Raw genomic sequence first — 15,823 nt, 5'->3', positions numbered from 1 at the left:
TGGTACTGTTTAGCAGGGTGGGTTGTATTCTCCAGCAATCAGATAATGGAGTTTGGAGAATTTCTAGTCTAGCTTCAGAAACTGGTTGCCATCTTTTCTTGCTCTTTGTGTGACTGTTGGTAATACATGTAGGCAATACTTGCCTAGCAAGCCTAACCACTGCAGAGATAATTCAGTAGGAAATCTAAAAACTCCCTAATAAATAGTTTTATAACTTCCATTATTGAAACCAGAAACTAATATATAGGGTATGTTTATACGGAGTATTTTGGTACGTATTTTGGCGCATATTCTGCATCAAAGTATGTGCCAAAATGTCCTTACAATACAGCTCCTATTGACTTGTAACTTGAGGGCTCAGTCAGACGGGCGCATCGGCGCCTGTGTTACTGCAGGAGGAAGACGGCCATACCTCAATACGGACGTCTCTTTGCAGCGCCAGGAGAAAGAACATGTGACCGGCTTCTTTGCCGGTCATGTGTTCTTTCTTCAGCGCTGCAGAGAGACGGCCGTCTTGAGGTACGGTCGTCTTCTTCCTGCAGTAAGGGCTCAGTCACACGGGCACATTGACGCCTGTGCACGGGTGCCGATGCACCCGTGTGACTGAGCACTAACAGATTGCTTTACCGCTGCATTTTGAAAATATGCATTACGGGGAAAAAAAGTGACATGGATTTTGGCTTTGCAATGATATGGGGCTTCAAAATATGCATTACAATATGGGTCACCAGGTTTGGAGGTGTATTTTGATCCGTATCCGCACCTAAAAACTGAGAGCTTATAGGGTGTATTTTGACATGGATTTTTTCCACCCAGTCAATGAACATACCCCGATTGTACATTTACACATAGCAGAATTGGTGCACATTTTCTGCAGCTGAAAATCTGCGTCAAAAATCGCTGCGGATTTTAGCGTGAATCTGCAGCATTCACACCTTTAATTGAAAGGGTGAAATCTCTTGTGGATTCAATGCAAAATCCACACCAGTTTTTGGTCTAGATCCGCATCTAAATCAGCAGTGCCTATTGTGCTCACTAAATCCTCACCAAGTTAACCGCACTATGTGAATGTACCTTTATACAGCATATTGAATTGAACCGTATCCTTAGGTTTTACACCATGCATGGCTATTGCATGGGCACTGGGACACATCAGACTCCTTAACTTATCCTCCTCAGAGGTTAACACAATGCCATACAGATTAAATGATCAGCCGGTTCCACCAAAGTCAGTGAGTTTGGCCAATATACATTTAATGTGAATTTCTAGTTTTTGCCTTAATGTCCTTTTCACATTGTTTATGTTAGTAGGTCTGAATTAGAGAAGAATTTCTTAAGTCCACAATAATATAAAGATCGCAGTCATTTGGATTTTTGAACCTTAACTGAGTTTTATGGGCATGATCATCATGTTTTACAAAAAATAATCACAAAAATATTTAATTAAACTAAATTAGATAGGAGTTCATTGGCTTTTTAAAGGATTTAAGCAATTTCATTAACCGCTAACTTCACCTTACATTCCACAATCACTTCATGTACATTTTTCAATATTAACAGTAAGTCAAACTCTCAATATAAGAAGTAACAGCATAATGGTTTTACCCACTAGCGTTTTTTTAAATGCTGCGATATCGCTGCGTTTTTTTCAATAGGACTTTCTAATGTTAAAATCGCATCGCACGAAAATCGCATGTTTGTGCGTTTGCGATTTTTGTGCAATGTGATTTTAACATTAGAAAGTCCCATTGACAAAAATGCAGCGATATTGCAGCGTTAAAAAAAACGTTAGTACATAAAAGTCCAAAGGGAAGTTTTTATCATATCATTGGAGGACATCATAATGATGCAAACGTGACATACAGGGACATTTACACTACACAATTCTTCATAACTTGTATGAACTATTATATAGAGTGATGAATGTTTTTTTGCAATCTTTTTGGCAAAAGAACATCAGTTATTGACTAAACTCCTTATTAATACCTCCTGACTTTTAATTCCCCCATCCACTAGAATTACCTGTAATTTTTTATTGGCAATGTAGAGCATGGATATGCCATCTGTCGGGTTATGGCCACAATTAGGACTTGTTCATAGTCATGTCAATGCTTGACTGTTGAGGTGAAATAGCAGTGGATGACATGTCATTGCCGTTTGATGCCAATAGAAAGGTGGAGGACCCTGGTGACTTTATGCACAGTTGTAGAAATCTTATATCTATACTAGAGGCTTGGTGGGTTTGTGGTTGTTAACATCACTGGAAAACACTGTTCCATAGTACATTTCTGTTGCTATGACAAATTCTCTATAGATAGCATTTAGACAGAGTTATCACATTGTCATTAGTGCTCTGCCTAAGCTAAAGCTACCGTAAGCATTTAACATCAAACTCACCAAGTATTGAGACATTCACTGTACATATTCTGAAAACACTCCTGTTAAGAACTCAACAAAGTACTAATTTAGTCGTCTCCGACTTAAAGTGCTGTCTTTCATCCCATAAACAAACATACTTATTGACTTCATCAATAATATCAATTTTCGGAAAACTTTTTAATACTGCAATAAGAAAATTTCAGACTGGTTGAGTTGGTCAAACTGGAGTTACAAAGGTGGGTTCCTTGTTGACTTCAATTTTCGATTTACAGAGGAACTGCGTACAATATGTGTGTCCATATCTCCAGTAAATATAGGTACTGTGACCCCATTGTTTTTTTTAGATTTTTTGGTTCATTCTACAGTAGTTTGCGGACTCCAACCAATTTGACATTTATTAAGATGCTTTCTCTAATCCTTTAACTCAATGTGTAATTATTTCCCCTTTAATAGTATTTTTGGGTTACCATATAATTGTTTCTTTTTGGCTGAGTGGTCTCTACATAATTGTGCTTATGGAATAATTGTACTATTTAAGTTGCTAATGACTGCAGCCAATCACAGACTTCTGCAGTGCACTCTGACAGGTGTGATTGGCAGCAGTCAGTCTGTGATATTCTGTATACAAGCAATATGAGATGAGACCCTGGACCTGCAGGGGACAGTTGAATATGTTATTTTATTTACGCAGGTTTTCGCAAAAAAAAAAATTGGAAGACTCCTTCAAGCTCACTAGACCAGGTGACTTAAAGTTCCTCAGAATTCTTTCCAGGCAACAGCCGTAGCGCATTAAGACACCTGAACAGACTTGGACAAAATTTAACAAGACAATCTATCAAGAAAGTAATTTCAAGGCATAACGGTCTTTTAATAAAATATTCTATATCTTTAGAAGATCCATTGAATTGACTCAAGTTGTATTAACGTTAAGCTTTAAACCAAAAGCACAGGTCCAAAATATGTCCTTTTCCTTGCATTTTGAACAACCTAATTATGATAAATAATTCAAAATGACATAAACGACCCATCAGAGTTCACTAGATGCATCTAACACAATTATATGGAGCACAAACTGCTTGATATGCCAATTACCATGCCAGTATCTTATTTTATTCATTAGCCTAAAAACTATAGGATGGAATGGGGTTTTACCTAATGGTAACATGGATCAATTTTAGCATGATGCCCAATCCAAAACAAAATAAATATATTTAACATACATAGGGAATATTTTTGTGAAATGATTGTACCATGTTTCTTAAGAACTAAATGCAGGCACATTACTTGTGGCTCACGGTCATTCATCCAGCAATTAATTTGTGATTGTTTTTGTCCAGTAATTATTTACAGCCTGACACTCTCGGCATGCCTATTAATACAAATTTTGATTGAATTTTTTTCCGCTCCTTAATTTAGGTGACAATTAATTCTTTTTTTGGAAAGTCCTGATATCCTGCCATGACTGTGCTAGGTTGTGCATATGAGAGAAGCCACCTGGTGGTCTTTCATGACTAAAATAAGAAAAACCTTTAAGTAGAATTTACTTTTTTTAGTTTTTTTAGTAAGCATTGGCTGCTTTGTGAGCAGCAGGTTGTAACCATTATCATTGTTATAGTTAGTCGCCATTCTATTGCTACACAATAATTTAAGCATTTCATGTAAAGTCCTACCTATGGACTTATATACAGAGTCATATAGAATCTGAATTGCCCCTAGTATCAATACTTTAGTATTAGAGATGAGTGAGCATACTCGCTAAGGGCAAATACTCGAGCGAGCATTGTCCTTAGCGAGTACCTTCCCGCTCGGAAGAAAAGATTTGGGTGCCGGCGGGGGGCGGGGAGTGGCGGGGGAGAGCAGGGGGGATGGACGGAGGGGAGATCTCTCTCCCCCCCGCTCCACCCTGCTCACTCCCGCAACTCACTGCTCCCCGCCCCCCGCCGGCACCTGAATCTTTGCTTCTGAGCGGGCAGGTACTCACTAAGGAAAATACTCGCTCAAGTAATTGCTCTTAGCGAGTATGCTCGCTCATCTCTATTTAGTATTAATTTACTCATGAACACTGAGGTAGCAATTCCTCTAAATGAAATATATTAAGGATTTAAAGTGTCATTATTATAGTGTTCTGGAGAGACATGCGTTCTACATTTAACAAGACGAGAATACAATATCCTAAGAGTCTTGTGCAAGGGCCCCATGTTAATTTAAAATAGAGACATTTTAATTTGTAATTATAGTGAATTTATATATTAATATGGTGGTCACGCAGTAAAGATATGGTGCAGTTTTTGAATGCATTTTTTAAACCAAATTCAGAAATAGATCTTAAGGACAGAAGACATATATGGTAAGGACTTAAAAACTTTTTATTGTTTTTCGAGGGTGAAGTTGCCAAAAGTGCCTACTAGAGCAGTTAATCTACTTATCTGCTGCTTCATTGGTGTAAGATATAGAGAGAGTAAGGCCTCAGTCACACGGGTGCATCGGCACCCGTACACCGGCGCCGATGCGCCCATGTGACTGACACCAGCAGACAGCCGTACCTGAAGACGGACGTCTCTCTGAAGCGCCGGAGGAAAGAACATCTGACCGGCTTCATTGCCGGTCATGTGTTCTTTCCTCCGGCGCTGCAGAGAGACGGCCGTCTTTAGGTACGTCCGTCTCCTTCCTGCAGTTACACGGGCGCATCGGCGCCGGTGTACGGGTGCCGATGCGCCCGTGTGACTGAGGCCTAACAGTATCACCAGGAGGACATCCAATGAGGTGTTTCATTTACAAATGTTTTATCAGACTTAACTGCATTTTTCAGTTTGAAAAAGGCATTTTACTCTGCCAAAATGTTGCACTGTATTGTAACTGGACCTTTGCACATAAAGCAGCTTTCTGGAATCATTGGATGTCTGCCTCATGATACTGTGACTCTCTATATATTGGATGTTTGGAAGGTGGTGCTCCATGGTCTCCTGAACAGCGAGGATGTTTGCCTGATGCTGCCCTATACATTACTACTGCTCATTGATTTAAGAGCCGGTCCGGTCCCCTGTCGTCCCTGGTGACCTACAGGAAAACAGTGGGCCAGACCAGAATGGCTTTCTCATTTACAAAGCAGCTAAGTCGATTTTTACCCTAGTAGGTAAATGCACCCCAGGGAAGTAATAAAAAGCTTCCTCAGAGTGTCTTTTTATGAATGTATCTATATGTTGCAGTTGAGTAATGGTTTTTAGCGCAATTACTGCAAATCTGTCAAAATGCCGACGTTTTGCTGTGATTTCACAAAATTAACATGGGTTGAAGGCCCCTTATTACGTATCAGTGTTGCCTGCAATGTGCCTGCAATTGTATAGGTTTCACAATGCTCTATTGGAATGCTTTCATAGAAGAATATTGTGCCTCACGGAAGTACCTTATTACTGCACATGGAGTGCCTATAAAAGTCTATAATACAAATCCATAGGAAGGAGCGTGCTTGGACCCTTATACGTTCATATGCAATCAAACCCTTATACTTTTAAATCCAATTCAATCAAAAGCCAACAAACCTGTTCTTGTGAACAGAGCATTATATATTTAGTGGAATCAATCCAATAGTAAACGAAAATGAATCTAAGCTCCATAAACTAATCTTGAAGTGGTTATCCATGCTTTAAAAATTAATGGCCTATCCTCAGGATAGACCATCAATATCAGATCGATGGGAGCGGCCTCTTCAATTAGCTGAACTATTTTTAAAGCTTGGATAACTCCTTTAAACTGGCTGAACCATTGGAAAATATTAATTCTTAGAGTACTTTTTACGTGTGAATGGCTGTACCAATTTTTTTTGCATAAGACAATGAAGATCGTAATGTCTATATTTTACATTATTTATTTTGTATGTATGATATGCTAAATATAAGAAATGCTTCCCTAACAGCATTTCATACAACAGCTTAGAGATAAAAAACAAAACTGTGTAACATAGAAACAGCTCCATTTGGATTATATATTCCGGTGGGCTAAACACTGCTGTTGGGTACCACTTGAAAATCACAATTGTGTTAATATTAATTGAATGGTTAATGAAGAATATAGTATGCAAGTAAGCAACTTCGCCTCATATGAATTAGTTACCTTTTCCCAAAGCTGAACGACCTTCACATAAGGTCCTTAATAAAACTAATAATTGTGTGTGTGATATAATAATCGAGGAGGATCTTTCATTTGCATTTATCGAAAACTCTTTACAAAATGAGAGTAGGTTTAACGCACTCCAAATATATTAGCTATGACAATATACTGCATGAATATAATGTCAATATTGAGACCTATGCTGATGCATTATAAATGCAGTACTTTATATTCCTCCTTATGTCTACTCTCCTTAGCATTTCCCACTTGTATTTACTGTTGTTTTTTTTTCTGTAGCTGTAATACATACCTCCTTTTCTACATATTTTCTTGCCGGGTTTTCGAACACATTCCTTGGATATTCTTTTTACTGAAAAATGAATAAAAAACTAAAAAATAACATGGAGCTCCATGACAGAGAGTAGGAGCATGCAACACCGTTTACCTAACTCTGCCTTTGGCTATGCTTCCAACGCTGTGGCGCCTGCACATGCAAATGGAGGAAAATGTATCATCAATGGGCAGGTAGGAGACAGGAAATACCTTCCATTGTAATACCCGTGCCTTAGAAGAATATGAGTGTAGACATGAATACAAAAACAGGATCACACACAAAAAAGCATCATGCACATCAAAAGCCAGCATGCTGACAACTAACCGGGCATGCAACCTATATACAGGATTAATATGGTTAGAACTGAGGAAAAGCAAAATAACAAAAAAAATCTCGTTGGTTTTTGTTTCCGCATGTAACTCACCATCCTCAGTTGGAACATATATATTTACATATAGGCAGTCCTCATTCTGGTCTTGCACATAGGAAGAAATTACATCCAGGTTGTTGGTGAACCAAACAGGAAGCATGACTTCAGGAAGTCTGCCTCCCACAATGTTTTGGGGACAAACCGGTGCAAACTGAGTGGCATTTTTAATATCTCCCCAAGTTGTTGGAGGCTCCGGTGGCTGGAAACGACGCTCCCCTACGGGAGGAGCAGCATAAGGAACACCAAGGAACTGAATAACAGGACCTAGTATTTCATTATTTAGTTCCTTTTTAACGCCTCGTACTTTGCCATAAGTCGTTGTAACTATGGGGTCCACATCATCCAGTTTTTGTGAGTAAACAGTTGTAATTTGAAGTAAAAATCCAAATATACATAAAGGAAACATGATATCCAATCCCATGGGTAGGAGACGTAACCTTGCTACTCTCCATAAACAGTTCAACCGAATGGACCTTGGAAATGCCATAGTCCCACATTAGTTGCAGAGGAAAGCAATATTATTTGTATCCACTTGTGTAACACAGGGCAATCGAAGGAAATGTATCAGGTTTGTTAAATGTGATCCTGCCAGGAAAATCTCAGAAGGGTTTTCACGCAGTAAGAATCTTCCATTGATTTCACACTCACTGAAGCAGCATCTTCACTAAGCACTATTTATCAGGCTACATTCTATTGACATTACTGTTTTCCATAGTAGCAACATCAGAAGAACTGCCATTTACTGCACATTGCCTTCTTACAAATCAAATCCAGTTAGCCGCAGGTCTATATCCTGGAGAAAATGAGAATAAGTCATTAATAGGGAAAAAAATGCATAAAACAGACAGTAATAATTACATGTTGTACAAGCTACTATGTATAGCTTAACAATTTATCTCTCTAATTAGAGAAAAGTAAGATTACTTTAATTATATTCAAGAAACACAGAATTGATATTTTATTATTTAGACAATGAAAAAAATGCTAAACTTTTTTTTAAAACCACAAAATTAACTTAGAAAACTGGAAACAATTTTTTGAAACTTATAAAGAAATTGACAGCTAAATATAGAAAAGGTATACAGACACGGATAGAAAGATATATACATAGATAGCTTGATAGATATGAGATAGATAGATAGATAGATAGATAGATAGATAGATAGATAGATATTAGATAGATAGATAGATAGATAGATAAGATAGATAGATATATTAGATATGTAGATTGATATGAGATAGATAGAATGACGTGTAGATAGATAGATATGAGATAGATAGACTTATAGATATGAGATAGATAGATATATTAGATAGATAGATAAGAGATAGATGAATAGATAGATATGAGATAGATAGATATATTGATAGATATGAACTAGATAGATAGATATGAAAGGTAGAGATGAGCGAGCATACTCGCTAAGGGCAATTACTCGATCGAGCATTGCCCTTAGCGAGTACCTGCCCGCTTGGAAGAAAAGGTTCGTCTGCCGGTGGCGGGTGGGGAGCGAGGAGGAACGGAGGGGAGATCTCTCTCTCCCTCTCTTCCCCCCACTCCCCACTGCTCACTGCCGCAACTCACCTCTCACCCCTCCGTTCCCCCCCCCCCCCGCTCTCCCCTGCCACTCCCCGCCCCCCGCCGGCAGCTGAACCTTTTCTTCCGAGCGGGCAGGTACTCGCAAAGGACAATGCTCGATCGAGTAATTGTCCTTAGCGAGTATGCTCGCTCATCTCTAATGAAAGGCCATTAAAGAAGATATCCTACTAAAAGCATTAATCACTCATCCTGGTTCGCTTACTATCATAATATCACATTTTGCCCATGTGCATACAAATATAGCAGCATTTGAAGAACAAAATTCACCGAGTTTTATTACTGTAATTCAACAAAATATGTTGACATGTTTGGTTTATCATTTATTACAAAATGTATTTGCCCTATAACTAACTTTTTTGACACACAAATAAAACGTGTTCTATAATTTTTTGTTTTTCCAGAATCAGTATCTCCCAATAATTTTGAGAAACCTTTCAGGTCCCTGGTTTTAGAAGGAAAGGTGGCTGCTTGTGTCACCTAAAATAAAAATGAGTTACTATGAAATTAGGTTGAGGTTGGAATATCTTATCCTAATTATGGGCAAAAGTTTGACAGAAACAGAAATATCTTCTCTGCCTTCTCTTTCCACCATTAAAGCTTAAACGGATATTCCCAACTTGGACTTTTCTTGCATATGAACAGGATATGCCGTAAAAGTGGGTTCCACAATTTGAATCCACACCTATTTCCGAGGCTTAGCCCCCTGGTCTATGACACAGCCGAGCAGCATATTCTATGTTGTTTCCATAACTGGCATAGAAGTGCATGGGAATTATGGAGACAGTGAGCGATGCTGTTTCTGCAGTTTCTGAGTTAGGCCTCTCTCACGCAGGCATTTTTTTACAGCGTTTAGTGGGCGTTTTTAACGTCTGCTAAAAATGTTGCACTAAGCCTCCATTCATTTCAATGAGGCTTCTCAAACGAGTGTTTCAGTGCAGCGTTTATAACATACACTAAAACAAATGCTTTATGTTCTATTTTCGGGCATTCAACGCGATTTTACAAACACTTGTGTGAGAGTGGCCTTATGGAAACAGCATAGAATTCCAGCTTAGATGTATCTGCACATGCAGCCACCCTGGCTACCATCTACAGACGGGTATTCTTATGTCAGCCATGATTGGGTGAAATAGAAATACTCCTTTAAAGACTTTTTAAAAATAGTTATTTTAATAACATGTGAATCTGTAGCACTTAAAGACAAATTCTGGCAATCAACATTTTTTTCATTAGAAAGCACGAAAAAAAGATCTTTTCATAGACCAGGCCCACTCCTTCTTGAAAGAGATCTAAATTAACTAATATTTGATTGACTCTTGTGAGAAAATTTGTTTAAAGGGGTATTCTGACAATGGGACTTTTTTCAGTTTTCATCCAACCACTGGATGAGTAGATCAGTGGAGGTCCGACCGCTGGGACCCATACCGATCCTGAGGATGTCCCCCCATTTTACAGTTCAAGTCTAATTTCTTTAGTGCAGTGCAGAATTAAGCCACTGGTCACACATGTGCAGCAGCGATTCCATTCCTCTCTATGGCGCAGGTAGATAGACGAACTCTATGCTCGACTATCTCTGTCTGCTCCATTCATTCTTGCTGGTGTCACTGAGAGGAATGGAACACGGTTGCTGCATATGAGCAACCAGCAGCTCCATTCCCTACTACACTACAGAAATAGGACAATGTATCTTTAACTGGGAAATAGGGGGAACACTGGTCCCCCATTCTCAGGATTGGTGGGGGTCCCAGTGGTTGGACCCCCATCAATCCAGTGGATGGGTGAAAACTGAAAAATGTCCCATCGCCAGAATACCTCTTTAGGGCTCAGTCAGACGGGTGTTCTTTCGCGTAATTTGCGCATGCGCATGCGTCCGGCGATTTTATAAAACCATTGCTTTGCAATGGTATCAGACACATGAGCGCTTTTTATGCGCTCATCCGATAAATTATGGAACAGAAATCGCAGATCGCACCTATCTGCGATCTGCGATTCCTGTTCTCTTCTCTATATGCGCTCAATGGGGCCGGCGGCAGCAGCACCGACCCCATTGAGAATATATAGTAGACAAATCATTCTTCTCTGCCACAGCTGTAACAGCTGTGGCAGAGAAGAATGATGTTTGCCCATTGAATTCAATGGAGCCGGCAATACAGCTGGCTCCATTGAAAGCAATGGGCTGCCGGCGATCGCGGGATGAATTTTCGGGAAGGGCTTAAATATATAAGCCCTTCCCTGAAATTAATGCAGAAATGTGTAAAACAAAAAAAAATATATACTCACCTTGTCCCGGCAGACGGAGCTCAGCCGCGGCCGGCGGCAGTTCTGCTGAACTGCTCAGAGTAGTATTCAGCAGCTGGGGATTTAAAATCCCCGCCTGCTGAATGAGCTGTCTCTGATTGGTCACAGCCTGACCAATCAGAGGCAGCTCTCACTCACACCCATTCATGAATTCATGAATGGTTGAGTGAGTGCTGCCTTTGATTGGCTCAGCGCAGGGACCAATCAGGGGCAGCTCTCACTCACACCCCCATTCATGAATGGGTGTGAGAGCTGCCTCTGATTGGTCAGGCTGTGACCAATCAGAGGCAGCTCATTCTTGGAGCAGTTCAGGAGAACTGCCGCCGGCCGCGGCTGAACTCCGTCTGCCGGGACAAGGTGAGTATCTATATATTTTTTGCTTTTACACATTTCTGGATGAATTTCAGGGAAGGGCTTATATATATATTTAAGCCCTTCCCAAAAATTCATCCCGCCATCGCCCGCAGCGCATTGCTTTCAATGAAACCGGCTGTATTGCCGGCTCCATTGAATTCAATGCGCTGGACAGCTCCGACCCGTTTCTATTGAAACGCGGCTAGGAGCAGTATTTTTGGGAGATTTTTCGGCCCCGGTCACGCGATTTGCGGATGCACATCCGTCATGCGATCCGCAAATCGCGGGAAAAAACGCCCGTCTGACTAAGGCCTTAAACAGATTTTCTTTTAAGAGTCAACTAAATATTAGTTAATTTAGACTTTAATCTATTTCTAGAATGAGTAGGCCTGGTCTGTGTAAAGGTCACTTTTCTTGTGCTTTCTACTACAATCAATAGGAGTAAACAAGTAGCACTGCATTCCCTTAAGAGTTCAGACTCTTGTAGGTAGAAGCAAAAACACCTCTATTCTATATAATTATTTTAATATACAATGACCTTTTTCAACTAATTTTGTACAGTGCTCTAACAGCCATACTTTAGATATATATCAATATTATATGTATATATTAGATATCATGTTATGTTAAGCCATAATGTTTATTTACCACCTCAATGAAGAATCCATGTGCAGAAATCTTTACAATACGTGTGTGCAGTATACAGTATTGCTAGACAAAATCTACTACAATGAAAAAACTGGAATGCTGAGTCAATTATAATAATATATTATAGCCTACAGCATTGAACATTTCCTGTAGGCTCATGTGGTATAATATGAGCACCGCAAGCAATATCTACAGTTGGTATACCTGCCGTGAGTGCATAATTGTAAAAAAATTAATGAAAGAATAACGTGAGAAAGCATTACGATTTCTAGGAATGTTTAAAGCTGAAATCACATTTTAAGCATGAATTCCAATTATCGACTGTAAGAGGATACTTACAAAAATGGAATGCTATAATGTATAATTGAGAATTTTTAGAATTATCTCTCTGTATTAGGAGACTGGACAGTAGTGAATTATTCCCCATATTTTTATTTAATGTTTGCTCTGAAAACTTCTCAATTCATGATTACTTAGCACATCATTTTCGGTTTACATCACGATACAATGTAAATGGATAATTTAGTGCATCCCATCACTTCCCTGAAATTGAACCTAGTCACAATGTATTATAGTCCAGAACTGCATTCAAAATTATGCTGGTTGCTTCTAGAATCACTACATTCCGGAGAGCAACTTCTGCCTAGATCAGATTTGATGACAGATGCACTTGAATAAAAATTTTCCGCTGACTCCCACTGTGATAAGGTGTTGCTTGCATTTGGAGTTTTAATACATGATAAAGATGATAGATGAAGTTCAAGGACAGGTTGCTGAGGCCACGCAAGCTCTTCCACATCAAACCGGAACAAACCCGTCGGCAGTGAGGAAGACATCATTTTTGCCATTTAAGATTAAAGTTTCTTAAAATAACATGAACTGCCGATACATGCTCAAAAAAATTATAATGATAGGCACTATTTAAGATGGTTGTTACCTGGAATCAAGAATCCTAGGTAAAAACTACTTAACTTAGACCACCTCCACTAAACCTTTAGTTTACTCACTGTGCTTAGGGCCATTTGACATGGACCAATTCTCTGCTGTTTTGTTTCTCTGAAAAATCTTTTTATTAGAGAAAACGTGAACAAGAGGCATACACAGTACGGTATCTCTTGTCCTTTCACATATTTGCAAAGACAAAAATGGACCTGTTAATCGAACAAGAAATGTCAGGCATTTGAAAAAGCCTACTGCTGTTTTTAACACATGCTGATCGACAATATTGTTTCTACTTAGGGAGAGCACGTAGACGGTGATTGAGGCGACTCAAAAGGCAATTCATGCTTCTCTGGGTAATATGCAAATAAGGGAGATGGAATAATACCTCCACAGTGCCACCTATTGAAGGCAGCATTGCTTAAAGAATGTTGATTGTGTTTACTTTGTTGTTCACATGTGGCAGAGGATTGCTGGTATAGGGACCAAGGATCATTATTATGATCGTTCATCCCCATACAGATTTCATTTTCAGTACATCTCTCTGTTTCCTCGTGGAAAAGTTCTATTGATAAGAGAACATTTTTAGGCTCACGTGAAATATAATACTGTTTGTCAGATGATAGCGGCAAATTTACACAGGCTAGTGATCAGGAAAACGAATATGTGTGCCTAATCATCCTGGAGGTCCCTTCCAATTCTACCATTCTATGATTCATAGTGTGAACATAGCCTAAATTTCAAAGCATAGCAGTAAGCATGCACACTGCTGTTCATCCAATACTTATAGAGTAAGGGCGCCCACCCACTTGCGATTTTTTTTCCTTTGCGTTTTGCGTTTTTTCTGAAGAGCAATTAGGATAGAATGTGTTCCTGTCCACTTGCGTTTTTTTCGGTCCGTTGCAATTTTTAACATAGGAACTGTCAGTTGCATATGTGTCCTTATTTTTCTCTTAATGCACCCATGAATGTCAATGGAAATTAACGGAAAAGGCATAAAAAAGCCGCGAAAATGCCGCGAAAAACGTGCCAAAAACGTGCGGAAAACGCTGCGTTTTTCACGCACGAAAATCGCAAACGCCAGTGGGTAGGCACCCTAACTCCACTTTCTAAAAAATGTACACAATAGGCAACTCTAAGCATTTTTTTCAGCAGGTTTTATGTACATTTTTCTTACAAAACTCAGTTTGGGATTATTTAGTGAATCCTACATTGAGCAGGGGATTGGACTCTGGAGGTCCCTTCCAACTCTACCAGTCTATGATTCCTTTTCTGCTATGTAGCTAGGTGAAGATGAGGCTGAGAAATGTATCTTCTCTTAACTGCATAGCAGAAGAGGAAGCTCCAGCTATGCCTGCACCCTTCTATCTAGTGCAGATCTAGCTGTTCCCATATAGCAGTTCAGAAAGAAATGTCTCCTTTATATTTAATTTTCAATCATCCTTCGCTCCCATGATCTCTCTCTCCCTCGGACTTGTTTTATTACTGACCTGTCCCAGGTACTATCCTGTCACTAGATTTGATGTACTAACATGGTCTGAGAGGTAATCAATAACAGATTGGCTGGGGTCCTTTACCCAGAAACCCCAGCAGTCAGCTGTTCCCCCAGGCCGGGGTATGGAGCTGTATTGCTGCAGGAAGCAGACAGCTCCACACATTGCATAGTGCCCCGGGTTGGTATTGCAGACTAACATCTATTCACTTTAGTAGGATTCAGCTAGTAGTACCACCTTTGGCCATTGAACAATGCACGGAGATGTCTGCTTCCAACATCAATACAACCCTCTACACTAACACACCAGCTTGTGAGAACAGTTGATTGCTGGGTGTCCCGGGAGGTGTTGGGGGAGATGGGGCAGACTGCTGCTGATCTGCTATTGGTCTATCCCTCGTACAATAGCTAGAAATGGAAGAACTTTAATATTTTAAACTATATGTAAATACTGTTAAGTTCAGTTTCTAAATGTGATACAATTTTTTTTCTAATTGAAAGCAATGGATTCCAACATAAGAATACTTTAGTTACAGCTTTTAGTTTTGTAATGCTTTAATGTCACACATGCAAGAAAGAATACTGGGGACTACATAATGCTGTCATTCTGGACCCTAAAATGCTTCTTGTAATTTTTTGTAACTTATTCTGCTATTACAGTTATTAAATATATATCAAAATGAATGTCCTGCTTATCTTTCATACCCCAATTAAAAATAAGTTTTTGTGTAATCCTCAAAACAAGAGCTCTTATTGTATGCATCAATACTTCCACATGTGATGCGCATATGTTGAGTCCTTTATATAGAAGGAGAATATAATGATAGATGTTTGGTCTTTGGCATTCCAGCGTTTAATGATAAAATGTTAAAGGCTGTAAACATCAGAAGACCCTTAGTAATAAAATGAAACCTTTATGGCAAATCTGGACATCAATATCAAATTATAGTGAAATTACAATAATAACACACTAAATCTGAATTCAGCCATTGAAATGTGGACTATCTTACAAAACTTAGCATTTATGATTCAGGATCAGCAGAATGCTGTATACAAGTATACTGGTATTCAACCAGTTAATACAACTACACAGCCGGTAATGCTTAGTCAGTACCTGACCATTGTGCTTCATAGAAAGCGCAATAATAAAGATCAAAATGAGAAAATAATAGAGGGTGAGTGAGAAGTGGTTTGGTTGGCCTTACAGGTACATAAAGCTATCCATCCAGAAAATTAGAGATA

General features: G+C 39.2%; 1 protein-coding gene across 2 annotated transcripts in view; it reads right to left on the bottom strand.

The window, feature by feature from the left end:
* Window positions 1-15,823, bottom strand: part of NLGN1 (neuroligin 1) — a 445,447-nt gene that overhangs the window by 404,552 nt on the left and 25,072 nt on the right. The window contains exon 1 of one of the 2 annotated variants that reach the window (XM_066601328.1): window positions 7,245-7,777. The exons of the other annotated variant lie outside the window; for it this stretch is intronic. Within the exon in view, the coding sequence (XP_066457425.1) occupies window positions 7,245-7,737 (493 nt within the window). The 5' untranslated portion in view covers window positions 7,738-7,777. Of the gene's footprint in view, window positions 1-7,244; window positions 7,778-15,823 lie in introns of those variants that run through there. 2 annotated transcript variants of the gene reach the window in all.

Source organism: Eleutherodactylus coqui, chromosome 1, assembly GCF_035609145.1.
Source record: "Eleutherodactylus coqui strain aEleCoq1 chromosome 1, aEleCoq1.hap1, whole genome shotgun sequence".
NCBI lineage: Eukaryota > Metazoa > Chordata > Amphibia > Anura > Eleutherodactylidae > Eleutherodactylus > Eleutherodactylus coqui.
The sequence above is the reverse complement of the archived record's forward strand: the minus strand, read 5'-3'. Positions and strand labels throughout refer to the sequence as shown.